Source organism: Asterias rubens, chromosome 6, assembly GCF_902459465.1.
Source record: "Asterias rubens chromosome 6, eAstRub1.3, whole genome shotgun sequence".
NCBI classification, from domain to species: Eukaryota; Metazoa; Echinodermata; class Asteroidea; order Forcipulatida; family Asteriidae; genus Asterias; species Asterias rubens.
In genome coordinates this window covers 1,514,087-1,532,798 of record NC_047067.1, presented here as the reverse complement: position 1 = coordinate 1,532,798, position 18,712 = coordinate 1,514,087, and the positions used below count along the sequence as shown (strand labels likewise).

At 36.9% G+C, this 18,712-nt stretch overlaps 1 protein-coding gene across 1 annotated transcript; it reads right to left on the bottom strand.

Annotated features, from left to right (window-relative positions):
• Positions 1-457: 457 nt before the first annotated feature.
• On the bottom strand, positions 458-15,615 carry LOC117291729 (protein split ends-like). Its single transcript, XM_033773597.1, has 18 exons — positions 15,501-15,615; positions 13,241-13,341; positions 12,233-12,853; positions 11,839-11,993; positions 10,888-11,103; positions 9,752-10,206; positions 9,450-9,550; positions 8,640-9,165; positions 7,929-8,195; positions 7,266-7,399; positions 6,243-6,380; positions 4,752-4,809; positions 4,027-4,190; positions 3,205-3,300; positions 2,634-2,822; positions 2,043-2,243; positions 1,302-1,517; positions 458-766 (listed from the first exon to the last, which is right to left on the bottom strand). Exons 2-18 carry the CDS (start codon positions 13,304-13,306, stop codon positions 485-487), a joined length of 3,885 nt encoding a protein of 1,294 aa, XP_033629488.1. The 5' UTR covers positions 13,307-13,341; positions 15,501-15,615; the 3' UTR covers positions 458-484.
• Positions 15,616-18,712: the final 3,097 nt, after the last annotated feature.

Sequence of the window (18,712 nt, the reverse complement as noted above, 5' to 3'; positions counted from 1 at the left end):
TAGAGAACAACCCAAAGTGAAATAACAATCAGCATTTTAATAAGTGCATCAGAGAGACTGCAATGGTATTGTGAAAACATTCTACGGATTGCATTTTAACGATACAAAGTCTGTTAAAATTCTACAGTGAAAATTAATTGTGACTTCAGTGTTTTACTATCCTGTTGCCTTTTACTTAAGACTAAATAAAGTTTAAAAACAAAAACTTCCAGTTCAGTAGTGGCCATGTTAAATCTGTTTTTGGTAAAAATTGTTAGAAAGACTTAGAAAGCTTTAAAGAATAAAGAATTCATCCAAAATATAATTGTATTGGCAATACTTCATTATATCTCCTGTTGTTAAATAATTCAACTTCAAACACATATTTGATCATTTAAAAACCATTCAGAAAACAGAAAATTTGAATTTCAGTAACATTCAAAGACTTGCTCACACTCCAGTTTTTATTTGAAAGAAATTGGCAAATACTTCATAAGCTGCTTCTTTATGCTTTTGCAGGAGGTCCCGCCTCCGGTAATGGCTTTGGTTTTGGCCTTGCCCGGAACTGCTTTTTCTTGGCGACGAATATTCTCTTCTCATAGTTTTCCTTGGGCCAGTGAACGTAGTAAGAGAAGACCCAAGGTCTGGTCATTCCTTGAGTTTGCCTCATACCATTCAGATGATCTCGCTGCCCTTGGTTGTGCTCTCGACGTCTCAGGGCCCATGTCTTCCGGCGGGCGAGCTCTTTCCTGACCCTCTCGCGAGCCTCTTCTTCTATTCGTTGGATCTGAGACAATCAATCATAAAATGACGTCAATTTTATTTTACTGCAGTAATGCTTCTTAGATTCAAATTTTTTGGCATAAATATGATATCTGTTTACATAAGCACATTATTTTGAAGTGAAATGTTTTCTAATTCTCAAAAAGCTTTACTATCGAAAGCTGCTGTAATCTCCTAATCAAAAGTTTTTATAGGGGTTAATTTCAAGAATGAATATCAAATGAAATTTTCCTTTAAAGCAGTGTACCTTGGACCAAGACTTGCCCGGTCTATTAAGATATCAAATTCTGAACTGTTGGTGTTTGTTTTATATTTTAATTAAACAATACTATAGATTGTCAAAGAAAACAAAATTAGAGCAAGTAAACTTTACTAAAATGCATCAGGAAATACAGAAGGAAAAGAAACCCAAATAATTGTTTACAGGCCTGTAGGGTTGCCTAGAAAGCTACTATAGCTTGTCTGTAAGCATTCCAATTGCTGTATAAATATTGATAATTCTTTCACATTATACAATATAAATATTAATGACAACTAACCCGCTTGATTCTTTCTAATTCTTCTTGTCTTTTCTTCTCTGCCTCCTCCTCAAGAAGACGTTGTCTCTCCGCTTCTTTGTCTTTCTTCTTCTCTTCTTCAAGACGCAATCTCTCTTCCTCTTGCCGTTGTTTCTCTGCATCTTGTCTGGCTTGCCTCATCCTTGACTCCGCCTCTTCCCTCTCCCTGACCAGCCGGGTGAGGGCTTCTTCCTCAGCCTTGAAAAAGTAAATCACATTTTTGTGTTTATTCATGACATAAAAGCTCTGGTATCTGAATCTTAGGGTGTGGGTTCCAATCCGGGTTATGTCACTTGTGTCATTGGGCAAGACATTATACTAAGATTACCTGCCTATGTAGTACAGCAGTACAGACTGTTGATGTTAATGATTAGCAAAAAGTCTGTATATTTTGGCTGCTGGTGCATACTCCAAAGGAGTTGAGAAGGCCTTATGACATGTATGAATGCTTAAAAGTGTTATACAGGATTGGTAGAGCTAACAAAACAGTCATACACAGTGTTAATTTAAATGGCAACAAACACTTTATCGAAAGAAAGCCATAGATCCATCGCACCTACATTTGGAAGTCAAAATGTCCATAAGTGAATTCGGAAGTGCGCTCCAACTAGTGCAAGAGGTCTAAATCAAAACAGCTTAGCATAAATTATGGGCTTACATGAATTGCATTCAGCTGGAGTAGGATACCCTTAAGCTTAAAAAAAATGTTTGTTTTAAACCTACCTCTCTCTCCATCTCTCTGATTTTCTCCTCCTCCTCTTCTTGTCTCCGTTTTTCTTCTTCTTCTTCTTGTTCTCTTTCTTCTTGCTCCATACGTTCCCTCTCTTGCCTCTCCCATTCTGCCTCCTCTCGGAGCTTTCGCTTCTCGGCTGCTCCTGCAAGACGCTCTGCCATTTCTTGCTCCCGCTGTCTGGCTGCCTCCTCCTGTGAAGGGAATACGAGATGAAAAGATGACTTTAACATAAATTACAAAAGATGCAGACATTTCAAGATAAAATCTTCTTCTTCCAACAAATTTTATTAGCTTTTATTTTTATTTTTTATTACACTTCACATTGGCAAACACTTAAAGAAACTACAAGCTACTATCCTAAAAATATAACTATGACTGAGAAAATAAAAATAAATACAAATATTCCAAATTGCATTAAATTCCAAGCCAGTGAGGTTCAAGGAGGAATAGGTGACCAGCACCTCTACAAGGCCGTCCTTCAACAAAAAAAATAAAATAAAAAAATACCTCCCCCTTCAGAATATTTTTCAGAATATTGAAAAGAGAAAAAATAAATGATGCGACATCATCATCACCCTTACCATTTTCCTGCGTTCCTGTCGTTGTTTCTCTTTCTCTTGTTTCTTCTTCTCCGCATCAGCTTTCCTCCTCGCCTCTCGTTCTTCTCTTGCTAGTTTTCTAGACTCTTGTAGCATCTGCCTTGCCTCCTCTTCAGCCTCGGCTGCTCTCTCTGCCTCCCATGCTGCATCTTCTAGTTCCTCCTTCGCCATCTGAAGAAAACAGACCCCAAGATTCAGATGTTAAAGTTATGTTTATTTCCACTTACAGGTACTGTGGACACATTTGTTAGTTACTCATAATAAGTGTTGGCATAAAAACTTACTTGGTAACAAGGAATGGAGAGCTGTTGATAGTATGAACAATTTTGAGAAACAACTCCCTCTGAAGTAACTTTTTTTTTGAGAAAGAGATTATTTCTCACTCAAATATTTGAATCTGAGAAGGTTCTATAGATATTCCCAAACTAATAGTACAACTTCTCAACTTTAAGAACAAACAGGGTGATCTAAGAGCCCATGAGGCTAGCACCAATCATCATAATCATAGTTATTTAGCTCTATAGATATTTCCGTAGTATAATCCCAAACTTACCTGTATCCGCCTCTGTTCTGCGATTTCTTGTTGCCTTCGCTCTTTTTCCTTTTGTTTCTTTTTTGCTTTTAACGCTTTTTTCTCTTCTTCAAGACGCTGTAACAGATTTTCAAGAAGGTTCATAAGTGTTATGCACAGGGGATAAAACCAGACTCAATGAAATCCATTAGACAATTGAATTATTTTAAATAAATTTGAAAGTGAAGTTGTGATTTTCCAAACCTTCTGCAGTGAGAGTCATTGCTGATAAAAAAAAGTCATTAAAAATTATCTAGATCTTAGCAGGTTTTTTTAAATAATGGCAATTCCAACTTTTGACAACCCCTGAAGTTATAGATTAGATTCCAAGGAGCTTTTGGGAACAGTGTCCTCAGTGCTAGAGCAAATGCCTTTATATCGAATTAAAAGAACCGCAACTTATTTGACCACCAATATAAGGCTAGATAGCTCAGTTGGTACAACGTTGGCACATTAGAACTGAAGTAGTTGGTTCAAATCCCACTCTAGTAATATATTACAACAGGCAGACATTTAAAAATCTGAATTTGGATTAAAGTCTGAAACTGTCTCATCTCGCAAGTAGAAGATTTATCTTAATGTAATACTGTATCAACAAAAACACATGGATAGTTGAGGGGATAAAAGGTGATAGCTAGTAGGATTGGAAAATTGGCTTGGTGGAAGTAAGGAAAGGAAGGTTTGCGCTAGCACAATGTGTAAATCTCTTTTGAGTAGTGTTGGTTCTGAAAAGAACAACTCAACGTTTCGATCAGTATGCTCTGATCGTCTTCAGAGAAAAGTGAAAGCCAAATCAACTCTTACCAATTTCTCTTGCTGTCTTGCTTCTTTGAGTTCTGCCTTTTCTTTCGCCAGCTGCTTCTTAGTTTTCTTCTTCCCTTGCTGAGATTGTTTCTTGATTTCTCTTTCCAGAGCTTCATCGTCTGTTCCTAAGGAAACCGCATCATCGGCCTTCTCTTCTGGAACAGCTGGATTGAGTTATTGAGGAGTCAGTGAATTTAAATTGTCAATAAATTGTCACTAAATTTACATAATACATAATTTCCAATTAAAATTGTCCGGGTCAGAAAACTCAGATTTTCACATTAAGTAAATATTCATCTCTATTATGGTAAAGAAACAAAGACAATCAACAACCGATTGAAATAAAAAATTACCAAATTGGACAAAAAAAATAATAATTTGAGTGACATTTACAGAAGTCAAAAAGGAAGCTTGTATCCTCATCTTCATTTATTTAGCCAGGTTCATACTTCTTGCGAATGCGAATAAAGTTTTTACGACACATGGCTGTTTTTCGCAGGGAATGTTTCACAGGAGTTTAACTGTTGCAAATTATTTGTTGCAAGTTTGTGACGTCAAAATTTGCATTGTGTTCCCAGGAAGTATGAACTGGGCTTTAATCAGCAAAACATCTTTAGATACATCTCACTAATTTAAGTTAAAATGCCCATGGACAAGAAAAATAAAACACTCTTTTTAAATCACAAAAAAAAACATTAAAAAAAGTATGTAGAATTGCCACTCACCTAAAAGCTGTGATTCTTCTCCCTCAGTGAGCTGACTCAGTTCAAGTTCTTTTGATAACTATGATTAAAAATTAATAATAATACACATTAGGAATATTTCACAGGAGGACTCAACAACAAAAGTGCATTATTCCAATAAAAGATGTAGGCCTTTTTGGTGTTCCATAAATAATTCAATAATTTTTTTATCAACAAGCTTTACTAAACTAGTTGCAATCTAACTTATTTATGTTCCTTCTTATCTTTTGATAACAATGATTAAAAATTAATAATAATAAACATTAGGAATATTTCACAGGAGGACTCAACGACAAAAGTGCATTATTCCAATAAAAGATGTAGGCCTTTTTGGTGTTCCATAAATAATTCAATAATTTTTTTATCAACAAGCTTTACTAAACTAGTTGCAATCTAACTTATTTATGTTCCTTCTTATCAATTTTACAATTTTTAAACTTCTTTTAATGTAAACAATAGAGTAGGCCTATCAACACAAAAGCATGTTCAGTTGTCTAAAATAAAAACTTACAGAGAGATAATGTGAAAATTCAATAGAGCAATAATAATAACACACGATGTAAGGAAGTAATCCAAATGTTACATTCCAATAATACTTTTAAAATAACTTTAAAAAGAAAACAGTGACAATGGGGGAGGGGAGGGGTAAGCATAAAGAAATGACAATAATAAATATCAATATCATAAAAACTGAAAACAAACTTCAATGTGAAAAGATAATAGAGCAGAAATAACATCATTCAGTGTCAATGAAGTAACAACAAATCAATTAAGTTTCTAAAAATATTTGAATAACTTTAACAAGAAAACACAGTGAGGTTTTGGGTCTAAACACCAAAAAATGCCAATAATATTAAAAAAGACTGAAAAAAATAATTCAGGGTGAAAAGATAAGAGAACAGCAAGTGTCAATGAAGTAACAGCAACAAGTTTCAAAAAACATTTGATAAATTTTAAAAAGAAAACAGTGAAAATGTAGGTGGGGATCAGCACTGGTTGGGATCTAAACACAAAAGTCAAAGCTGTCATTAGTATCAATCAGTGCAAATAATAAACATTCCACAACATATATAATGTTAAAGGCAGTGGACACTATTGGTAATAAGTTCAAATAATTATTAGCATAAAACATTACTTGGTAATGACAGTGTGAGAAACGGCTCCCTCTGAAGTGGAGTAGTTTTCGAGACAGAAGTAATTTTCCACGAATTTGATTTCGAGACCTCAGATTTAGAATTTGAGGTCTCGAAATCAAGCATCTGAAAGCACACAAATTTGTGCGACATTGTTATCCCGCAACTTCAATGACCGATTGAGCTCAAATTTTCACAGGTTTGTTGTCTTGTGCATATGTTGGGATACACTAAGTGAGAAGACTGGTCTTTGAGTGTCCATTGACTTCAAAGACCAAATAGTCAAAGAAAAAAAATGCAAGGAGAAAAACCCCGCCCTCGACTCCGCCCTTCTCCTTACCTCTTCTTGTACCATCTTCTCCACTTCATCTTCACTCGGTCCTTCGTAGCTGTCCACTTTCAAGCTATCAATGAACTGTACTCCACTGGATTTGGGTCTCACCCCTTTACCTTTGCTCTTCCTTCCTACCTTAGGGGACTGTTTATGAAAAAGGAAAAAGAAAATTGTAATGCTTTTATTTATGTTGTATTGCTTCGGACAATACAATGTGACAGGCTCTACAAAAGTGAGTTGCTTGTCACACAACCCACTTTCCAGTACAGTGCTGTTGAGTGATGGGAGGGTGAACAAAACCAAATTTAAATATTTTTTTAATGTGTTTGTTTGATTCTTTAGGGTCTATATTTCCACATGTTGTGAACCAAAACCCTTTGTTTTTGACCGATGAAGGTGAATAAAACTTTGTGTTCATCCCCTGGACATCAATAGGTGATGTTTTTATTAAACGGTTATTTCCCCAGTATGGGTCATTTGCAGATTGTGACATAATCTATTTTTTTAAAGGTCATAACTTTTGAACCAGACACCCCACAGTGTGTAAGATATGTCAAACTGAAACTTGTTGTTTGCTCATTTCAGCTATGTGTAAAACTCAAAAAGTTAATTCCCCGTTGTGACTCATTTTCGCAGAGCCCATCACATAATTACAAGCAGAGGGCCGTCCAGGGAAAAGGCAAGAGTAAAACAAAACTGCAATAAAAAAAATGAGCCCATAGACCCTGCTCATTTAAAAGAATACAAATGTAAATCATATTATACACACACTCTCAATGGTAGACAATAAATGGGTAAACAAGTTTGTGTAAAACTTTACCAAACTCAAACTCATCATCAAAAAGTTATCACATATTTTAAAACTTTACCAAACTTAAATACATCATTAAAAGCTATCACATATTTTTGTTGTGCTTAGCAACTTTTTGTACTTAAGCAGCTCTATGATAAAATAGTTTTAGCACTTTGTCACAACTGAGGGGAGTTTAACAATTTCATGTTTCTTTTTAACGAGGTAGCATTTCTCACCTTGGATTTAGCCTCTGCTGGTTTGACCATGGTTTTCAGCTTTCCAAGGTCTAGTTTAGAGATCTTTTTAGTTGGAGTCGGTGGCTTAGCGTCAGGTTTGACTTCTTGAGGTGTTGGAGATGGAGACTGCCTCTCTGTAAACAAACAGTTACATGTCAAAATAAAAATAGTGAAGAAACTCTAGATTGAAAGTAAATAAATTTCCCAACACAACAAACATTATGAATAATTAAAATCCTCATGATTGAACAACAAATAGTTAAAAAAGGTAAAAAGAAATGCAAATGGGAGAACAGTACTTAAAATAATCAAACAGTAATAAACTAGAAATATTCATGAAGGGAAAAACTCAAGCCAAAGCAAGGTCTGACTTATTAAATGGCTTCAGCAGTGGCTACAGCTAGTTTAGCGAAAGTCCTATTCTAATCATTGAAGCCAACAGCCATATAGCAATAGCCAAAGTCACTCGATTTGGATGATTTGGATAGATAGATCCATAATACAATCAGTTTCATGGGGAGTCAGGCTTGCATGAAAAGAAGATGACATGAAAACCTGATTTGTGTTGCAAAGCTTGGAATAAAGATGTTGGTTTTTCTCTGGTAGTCACTTAAGTATTTACAAATGAAGACCTAAATCAGACAAGAATTTGAGCAATCATACCTGGGCTTGCTCTTGTCTTTGTTCTTTGATCTCCAGAAGGACCCAGTTTGGGTGGCACGAGGGTCGTATAGGGCACTCCCATTTCTTTCTCGGCTACCCTATTCACAACATCACCCAAGTCTGCTTTCCTTGGTGGTAGCCTTGGGGTCGATGAAGGGGTGGCATTGGAGGGCGGTAGACCCTGCTGATTGGTAGGGATTCCACTTCGTGGTCTTGTCTCTTTTGGCTGTAGATCAGGAACTCTCTCAGACGGTACAGGTGAAGGGCCTGAAATAAATAATAGAGGATAACAAAAACTTACTTTTGTGTTCAAGTAAACATAAGTATAAGAAGGATTTTAACAGTGCCCCAAATCAAACTAGTCACTGAGCGCTTTATAATGTTACAAAGAGTCAAAAGCCTTGGTACAAAACAAACAATATAGCAAACAATTTACACTGACAAAGACAAAGACATCAGCATGGCAATGTCACTTCAAAGAAGAGTGTGCTAGTATCCTAAAAATCATGAATTATAGAACAGAAACTTGCACTGTAACAAATGAGTTGAACAACAAGTATAACGACACAAATAACGACAAAAATAACACAAATCAAAGGCTGGAAGACAGACTAAGAAGGGGGTATATCTGTGAAAAAGGAGCAGGCAAAGGCAAAATGTTGTCATTTCCTTATTAGATGTTGAGGCCATGGGGTTGAATAAAACACTTACTTTTGCTAGGTAAAGTAGGCATTTCTTGATCCCCTGGTACTGGCAGCTGCTGTGTCTCTGCACCATCAAAATCTGGAGTTTGTTCCTCACTGTCGAACTGAACTTGTTCTTGACTTCTAGTGGATCGGTTTGAAAGGGCAGGACTTGCAACTTGGAGTCGAGGGCTTAATGATCTGGCCTCAGATCCTGGGCGACTTAAAGACCTGGCTTGAGGATGATCGGGACTTCTGAGTCTAGCAGGAGACAAACCTGGACTAAGTCTGTCGTTGCCGTCCATTACGGTACTGTCCATCACCGGCCACTGTCCACTGTTGGCGCTCTCTTGGAGGGCGTCTAGTCCATCCTCATGGTCGGAGGAAATTTCAAGAAGAAGCGCATTCTGGTCTACGAGCAAGACGTCATGATCAAACTGGCCGTCCATCTGCATTCCAAGGTTGTCTTGCTGACCGTCTTGCACTGTGGTTGGCACGCTGGTAGTGCCGGAAATAAAAGTGTGGCGTGACACAGAGCTTGTGGGCCTGCTCTCCTGTTGTTTGAAGAAATGTATAAATAACATGACTATATTTGGATTTAATAGTGATTCTCTGACAATTCTAAATAATCAACAAAACCTACAACAACTTATTCTAAAAATTAAAAAAAATTACATCTACCAATCTGCTAATATCACATTGGACATTGGATGCCAAACATTGGATGCCAAACCAAAGTAAAAAAACACCCTTTCAAGGTGATTACCAATACCTTCCCTTTAAGCTTTATTCACAGTGATTTAAAAAACCATAGTTGAACTTTAATTGATTGGCTTACATTATTTCGGACGGGACTGTAAGGTTGTGGATCCTGGTTCCACATCTCATCTTGGTGAGACGATAAAGCGTCACCGTGACTCGTGTTGTCGCCAACGACGTCTGCAAAAAAAGCATTATGGAGGAAAATAAATATTTATTCTTGAACGAGGATATCAGCTACTCAGCTGAAAAGTGATACAATTGAAAATATATACAAGAATTATTATTATTGCTTTTTGATTGGCCAAGATTACACTTGTTGGAAAACCAAGATCAAGAACAATTCTGAGATCATTTTTTTTTTAAACTCATAAAACTCACCATCCCTGGTAGAAATGTCAACTTCTGAATAGCTGAGGCCTGGAGATAAACCACCTGTCCTTACACTGTTGCCATGGAAACTACCTGCCTCATCATCCATGGGCGTGCTAAATGCACCCTCACTGCCCATCCTTTCCTGTGCATATTCGGCAGCTGATAAGTTAGTGAAGCTCCCCTGCGATGCATTGTCGCCTTCGACCTCATTAAATCCATTAACTCTGGATGACCTATGTGACCTCACAGAGTGTGCCGATGAAACATGACGTGACCTTGCAGAAGCTAAAGAGTGACGGGAAAGAGGACTGCCATGCCTTTGGCAGAATTCGGGGGACGGAGGGCAGTTTGGTGGGTAAGGTGCACTTAGAGGATGACCCAAATAGGGAGAACTTTTTAAAGATGCAGCAAGTTTCTCTACAGAGAGTGACGTACTACGGCCAGATGCAGAGGTAGAAGGTCTAGACAATTGAAAACAGAAACAAGAACTTCAACCAACTGATGGACTAAGTATTTAATCAATTAATGCTTTCTGAGACAAACAAGTTCAATAGGCATCTTGGGGAATTTGAACCTAAGACACTCGCATTCTACAGCAGATGTCTGAACCACTACACTACAGAACTCACCCAGTGAGGAAAAGCCAGCTTAAAGCCCTGACGTAATAATACACGTATAACAAATTTTTTGAATTTCTACTTTTTTAATGAATCCTTAACAAAACGATCTCAAAATATTGTTATTTCATTCAAACACTTTTATTTCATAACCTGTTGTCTACCTGAAATAAGGAGATAATAATCAGACAGCACAACGGATGACAATTTGGCGCATTGTTGTAACTTTATCAGGGTATAGTTTTCTAGCCCAGGGGTGAAAGTCGATGCTGACAAAAAAAATTGTACATAGGATCTAAATTTTAGGAGTTATGTTTAAACAACTGTATGTCTACCCTTAGTACTCCCTAGATTTATACAATTTAGGGAACTATTATGAATTTAGCACTAGATACAAGTAGATCGAAGAGAAGTATTTTTTTCATCTAAAGACAATAAAAACTATTTTCCACCAGGCCAAACAAATGGTCTGAAGTTAAACTGAAAATGATAATGAATTTTGTGGTAGCTTTTATTATTGCTTACCTGGAGTGTGCATTTCTGGAGTGTTGCCTGATGCTTCCAGCACTGGATACATTCCAGCGTTGCGACCCTGCAAGCCTCTTCACATCAGCCGGAAACGGACCTTTCCCTTCAGTTGATCCTCTAGGGTCAATGGTCTGAAAGGCAGCGGTCAGCTCGGCCGTAGAATCCACTGAGAGAAGAGATTGTTGAGATGGTGTGCGGATCAGATTACGAACCCTGTAATGTAGAAAAACAAGAAAAAAAATAGTTAGCCACTGCCTGTCTGAAAAGACAAAACAATCATGCTCTTTGATCTACTTTTCATAGTGCCTAGGACTGTTCCTTCTAGCTAATTTCAACATTACTTCTAAAGTTTAGATCTTATTTTGTCAGCAATGACTCTCACCCCTGAGCTACAGATCTATACCTTGAAAATATACACCCAATGGGCTTTGTCAGTAAATGGAGGGTGTACCTTTTGGTGAATACCGGTACTCCAAATATTAATGACCTTGTTTAATATTAGGGTGTCAGGGCTGAGCAGACTAACGCATCAAGGTCAAGTTCTGCTAAGCAGCTCTGCTTAGCAAAATTTGTCTGTATTTGTGTTTGTACTGTTTTTATGGGTGAATCTATGAAGAATAAGCCAATTAAATATAATAATGCACATTTAAAACTTAGGTTTTAGAAAAAAATCTTAGAAACTCGACAAGATAAAATCCGCTTCCCAGGTTGTATCGTTACCTTGGTGTGATCCCTGGCTACACGGCAGTTTGCGGTTGAACGGCTTCTGACAGGCAACCCCCGAACAAAGATATTGACTAAATGGGGAGACCACCAACATAGGGCTAGATAGCTCAGTTGGTAGAACGCCGGCACGTTACACCGGAGGTCGTTGGTTCAAATCCCGCTCTAGTAAATTTGTCTTTGTTCATCCCGAAATCAAGATAAAATCCTGCTGATCAAACTTACACAGCTCTTGATTGCATATCTCTAAGGTAGAAAACAAAGTCTGCTCCAGGTTGGGCTCTGTAGTCGACATTCTCTTGATCTGCCAGGTCATCGTGTATAAACTGCATGTGGGTCTTCTCCCTAGAGCCTTGATCACTGTCCAGTGCTGCCTCAATCTACAACAACAATCAATCAATCAATCCATTTTTGGTTAGTTAAAATATTTCATTTAGCCTGTAAGCAGATGTTTTTAAGATTTTGAAACATAAAAATATAAGATATATAGTTCATAGTTTTAGAAATCAATTCTACATCACCAATCGTTGTTAAAAAAAAGAAAAAAAAAAGGCTTTTCGAAACCCATCTTCAAATTAATTGTAAAAAATTATTAATAATTGTAAAGATGCAAAAATACCTGTTGATTGCCATAGCCAAGTACCGATGACGTCAACTTGTTGACAGTTCCTAAAGTCAGCGATAACTTACTGACATCCGTCTCCTCCTTCCCACTCTTGTAGAAGCATTTCTGGTCCGTTGAAGAGAAGTTCAAATTTTCTGGAGCAGTAAACAACATCAACGCTCCCTTTCGAGTCATAAAAGTCTTCGGAAGCTCAAGTTGGCCATCCGACCTTTGACATTTGACCTCTGATGGTAATGACTTCCTAGAGTTGACCTCTCTGCTACTGGTGTGCTTGGCTGAGACGTTGAACTTAGATCCATATTTGGCAAATGTTGCACTGGATGACGTGTTCTTTGACCTTGGAGACAAAATAACAGCCGCTGATTTTGAACGCAGTCTTTTCTCTCTTGGTGTTTTTGGTCTCGGAGAGATACTACACACAGACTTTGGTCTAGAGTACTCAGTCTTTGGCGTCTTAGCCTTGATGGCGTTGGCAAGTTGATCTCGTTCCGATGATGCCGTCGATGATCTGGTTACAGCAGCTGATTTGATTCGGAGCGGAATGTTGACTGACTTCTCAAGAAACTTTGTGTCTTCACCTCCGAGGCCTGTACATAAAATAGCCTTCTGTTTGCCCTGTTCAAAAAGAAATATTCATACAATAAGTTAATAATTTGTTAAAGCAGTATGACAAAGCAGTTTGATAAAGTAGTGGTATCTTTTTCTTTGCCTTCCACGTCTGGGATCCCGGTTCAAATCCCATTGAAGGGGGCACTATGTGGATTGGGTGTTCACAGTCCCTTCATTGTGTGGGCTTTTCCTGGAATAATTCTCTTGGGTCTTCCTCCCACATCTAAAACTGAAACTTCCTTCTTTGTCTTTGATTCATCATGGGTTCTTGGCTAGTATAGTGATTGTTTACTTTTCATCACAACGATAAGAAATGAAGTGAATGAAAATTGAATCCCCAAATACTGCAAGGGAGGGGAAAGGGAGGGGTGGACAAAATTGAACCTCTCTTACCCTTGTTCCGGTAGCCTCTAAATCGCCTCTCCAAGAGCCACATCCTTTGGCTAACGAGCTTAACATGTTTACAAGATGTGTTTCCTTAGCTATTTATTCATCTGCAAGAAGAGAAACACACCATGATTATTTCACATTACTACTATCATTTATAACATGAATCAGAAATAATCATCTCGAAATGAGCTGCATGTATGTTTGCTATTTTAGGAGTTGCAGTGTTGTTAGCACAGCCATATGTTTGAAATTGACATGTTGAAATTCAATAGCATCAATTTCGAACACATGGCTGTGTCTGTGCATAGAGCAAGGATTATGGTCAGTGCTAAAAATCGCAATAAAATTGCATTTATATTACATGCAAAATTGAGAGTGCTATAATGTTGTAGCTAACTTAAAATATCCCAGATGTACCCACAAAACCAACAGGCCTCAAAATGTTATGCTTTTGCACAGAGTGTATCTGGTGCGAGAAAGTACAAAATCAAAATATGACATAGGCCTACTGTAGCTACAATGATGCAAGGATAATGCTGTTTCTCTGTTATTTTAGTTTACTAATTACTCAATTTGTTTTCACCAATTACCAGGATCGAAAAACTAGTGTTTCTCTGAGGATTTACATAAGATATTATGTAAAGCTTTGAAGATTTTTTTAAAATAATGTTTAGCAAAAAAGGGTCCCATAAGAAATATCAATTTGTGTTATGCGAAATGCCCTTGAATACTTAAAAAACAGATTAAGGTTTTGTTATTTTTGAAAGTATGCCAGGTTTAGAGCCCAACGCGGAGTGAAAACCTTGGGTTCAATTGGATACCAACAGGTTTATCAAATTAATTTAGGATCATCAGATTACGATTGAGAGATTGTACTACACTACCCCAGCCTACCCATAATAAAGCAACGCTACCGACCATTCATATTGAAATCTATCTAGGCCTATCTATGTTTACACTTCTGAAAAAGTAAACAAACACCCAAGTCAATGTCAACATGAGAGCAAGGCCCCTGAGTGGTAACCTAGCTAGTGGCACTAGAGTGTCTCATTTATAAAGGTCAGCACTTTATTTATACATTTTAAAAGAGGTTAATTTGTATTTTGTATTGATAAAAGGGCCTAAATGTAAAATGATGTAAAGTTGGGCTTTTATGTTGTGTTTCCCCATGATGTTTTGAAATATAAAGACAATCACTGAATTCTGAAAATAATTCTGAATATCAAATCATTTGGGGAGGGGGGAGATGAATTATGAACCGTCATGACCAGGCGACCACTCCAATCTTGCTTCTGCTAAGATTAATCTTCACAAAACAACATGTACATGTATTATTATAACCAAGTTTACAAACATTATTGAAATATGCATTCTTTCCCTTGCAGCATGCCATAAAAATAAACCATTTCAAACTATTTTTGTGATAGGGGCCTACATGAAATGCACAATGAGCTGTTTTGTTAACAATCATGGATTAGAAGGACAAATTATTATTTGATGCTAACTTTCCTTTCCTATTTCTTCCCAGCATAGATAACAGGTAGATACCTTGATACTGGATGAGATAGGAGACAAGAAGGAGGAGAGAAGGGGAGAGAAGGAGAACTCACAATTTTCCCCCTAAAAAATCGTTTAAATGAAAACTATTTATTTACCCAATTGATTGAATACAACTTCAGGTGTAAAAAACAAAAAACAAAAAACGGCGAGAAAATGATGGCTTGATTTAGACCCAGCTGGGGCGATGTATTAAAAAAAAATATGAAAAAATGAGTACAGCGCCCCAGTTACTGGGACTAGCGTCGATTTGATTTAATCCTGAAGCCATTTCTCAAAATGCAAGCATTACAACAATATACAAACAATTCTTACTTTGCACAGGACAACAAATAATTACAAAATAATAATAAACAATATAACTATATACTTAAAATTATATTATTAAAAACATAAACAAATCACAAATGTGTACCAAACACTTCATTCTAACAATGTGGATGAAACAGCAACCAGTAATTAAATTAGGAAACCATACAGATAATACATTGCATATACATACAGTTTTGTTGCATATGAGTGAATAGTGAACTGGTACTTTGTGTGTGGTGGCAATAAGACAACTCGTGAGTTTCACTGTTGTTCACTGTTTCCTTCCCTGATCATCATTGTAATATCAATTTCACTTTGTATTCGTTTTTGTATAGTTCATACCACCATGGAGCAAAAGGTACGGTACACTAGAAAACAATTTATGTAAACTTACCTTGAATAAATACTGGATTCATAACCATCCGTTAAATTATAATTCGATGTGTGTAACGTACATTGTTTATTACAACTTGGTATTAAAATAGTGGACGCCGTATCTTTCCCCACAGTGCCACCCGTTGTTAACCTGTTGTTTAGTAATTGATTAGCCCGGTAGCTAGCTACAGCGGCCAGACTGTTCTACTTTACACAGAGGGAAAAAATAAATACAGCTTCGAAGAAGGCAATGTCCACTTTCAGCAAAGATTTGTTTGAAGACAAATTTTTACCAACAAATGTTTAAGCTTACCAAATTGCATGTAAAAAAATAACATTAATACCAATATTGTTATATTTAAAACTTATCTAGACTTTTGATAAAACATAATGTACCTTAGTGTTAATGGAGCATTAGAATCATAGGAGTACATAATATTATTGAACGAGCAAACGAACAATATTAACCTTTCACCTCTCGCAAAAATCAGGAAAAATGGTAAGTCGGACAGTGAAAACAGTACATTTTAAATCGGTTAAATCTGTTTATTTTTAGTGTCCATCAATTTAAGTTGTTAGTGTCTAAGGTAGAAAGGGTTTTAATCGGGGAGACTTGGTAGTTTTTATCCGTAATAAATACTTGGGTATACTGAAAAATAACGAGGGATGGTTTTGTTTTGATCGGTAATTTGTTGTGTCTTGTGTGTACGTGGCACTCCCGTACGGTCCTACTACTTGCCGTCAACTCGCCGACTTGCCGTCAACTCGCCGTCAAATCATTTTCGTGCCGTCAACTCATTAAATTTACTTGACAAATTTATAAATAGGGCACGGAAGTGTTAAGTCTGGGCTGAACTACATATTTCTCATGGTTTTCGGTACAAATTTATTCACAAAAACGACTTTGTGTTGATAAAAAAAGTACCAATCATTGACATCTTGGGCCAAGATTAATCCATATGAAAAAGCACGATGGCGGCCGACGGTTTTGCTGCTTCGAGATAATTTTTTCACAAGAAAAAAAACTCAATTTTTATTCCGAAATACGACCTAAAACTTACGCAAGTTCTCTTTTAGCTGATAAGTCACCGTTCTATGCTTCTTTTGTGGATTTTAAATGTATATTGGAGGAGTTGACGGCGAGTTGACGGCACAAGTGAGTTGACGGCGAGTTGACGGCAAGTAGTAGGACCCCTCCCGTAACGAACGATAGCGCTGTTGTACAGAATTCGGTTGTACATGTACACAACACAGTGTACTGTGAGCTGTGGGTAGCGAATTTATGTACAGTGGGCTAGTGGTTCACCTAATTCCACCATTACCCTCCCTTTATAACAATTGCGACGTAGGTTTGCTCAATTCCATTCATGGAGCATTATTAAAATATAAATAAACCGCAAAACAAATGTTGCTGTTTCTAAATCTAATCTCTATTCTTACTTTTTAGCCCTACCCACTTTTGTCATGTGTCAAAAAGTGTAGACCCTATATTAGGGCCTATTTTTCAAAATTTTGACAAGTACGACCAAGAATGTCAAAATTTCGAAAAAAGGAGAACAGCGCCCCAGTTACTGGGTCTACAAAAAATTAAATCAAATTCTATTATTATTATAATATTAGTTAAAACTTAAACTAACCACGGTTAAAGTAGTGTGCATTGACTACATTTATTCCTCATCGCTAGGATACAAATTGGATTACAATTTAACAAACCTTCATTTTTTTTTTTCATGAACAAAAGCTTTAAATTTTGGACTACGAAAAACGATGGTGAACTATTTCTTGCAATTGTCAGTGTCAGTCTCTCTGATCTCTCTCACTTATCTTTGTGTTTTTTATTCCTTTGTGTTCTTTTAGAATCCAAGAATGTAAGCTAAATTACATTAAATTTCATAGTTTCATTTGAATATGTATGAAATATAGATGAATGTGTTTATTAAACTTATTAATTTCTGATTTTGATTGTAGTATATTTTTATTCTTCATTTCCAGGCTGCAGTGGAGTCTATGGCACGTTATTTGAGCCCGGTCAACCCGGCCGTGTTTCCTCATCTGACGTTAACTCTCCTATCCATTGGAATCTTCTTCACAGCCTGGTTTTTCGTGTATCCTTTACAATTCTATTTCACCAGTTAAAGCCATTATACACTTTTGGTAAACAGTATTGTGCAAGTCCCACACTTCGTGTATCACAACTTATGTATAAAACAACAAATACACTTCATGTATCACAACTTATATATAAAACAAGAACCCTGTGAAAATTTAGGCTCAATCGGTCATCGGAGTCGGGAGAAAAAAACGGGAAAACTCACTCTTGTTTCCGCGCCGTGTCATGAGTTTAAAATAAATCTGTAATACTCGCTAATGAGAATTTATATTGTTTAACCGTTTTCTCAAAAAGTAAAGCATTTCATGGACTAATATTTCAAGTCTTTCACCATTACCTTCTGTAAACCCTGTAAATTATGTGTAAATCTGTGAACTTTTTTTGTTTTTTCTGTACCGAAAGGGTCCAATGGCTTTAAGCGCCGGTTATTTCTCATTTGGGATTTTTTTTTCAGTGATTGTACCATGATTTAGTTTCACATTCTTTTTTAAAAGAGTATTTCTGCACAGTCCAAGGCAGCGGTCTCCCTTAATAGTGGTCCTGTCTTATGGACCCGAGCATCCAATTAGAAGTAGAAGTAGAAGTCCGCTGGCCAATTGCTAGTTAAAACATCTGAGGACCAGTCAATATTGTGCGCTTGTGGTCCGGCTGGCTAGCTCAGTATTGACAAACACCTGTTTTCTTATGAATTATGGACAAGTGAAAAAGCTGATGGGTTAGTGAAATGACGAGCTTACTGGCCCTTCTGGCAGTCACTAGGGTTTTTTACATTTTTTTCAAAACTGGGCAATTATGTTGAATAAAGATGTCCAGTCAAGGGTCAACCATTTCTTATCAATTACTGAAGCATCTAATTTCAGAAGCCTAATTTCTTAGACTACTTTTTGCTTTGGCGCATGAGGTGCATGCTGGTCTATTTAGTAATAAGTTTGTTCGCTAACTAGACCAGCATGCATCTCATCACAGTATTTGTGAAGTAGTCTATGCAACAAGCTAGCGCATCAAGACATATATGCTAAATGGGGTTGTTCAAAAAGGATAACGTTCAGAGGACTTCATTTCAGTTCAGCGTGCCTCGGCCAAACTTGCAAAATATGAGCCCAGTTTGCCCAACTGTTTGG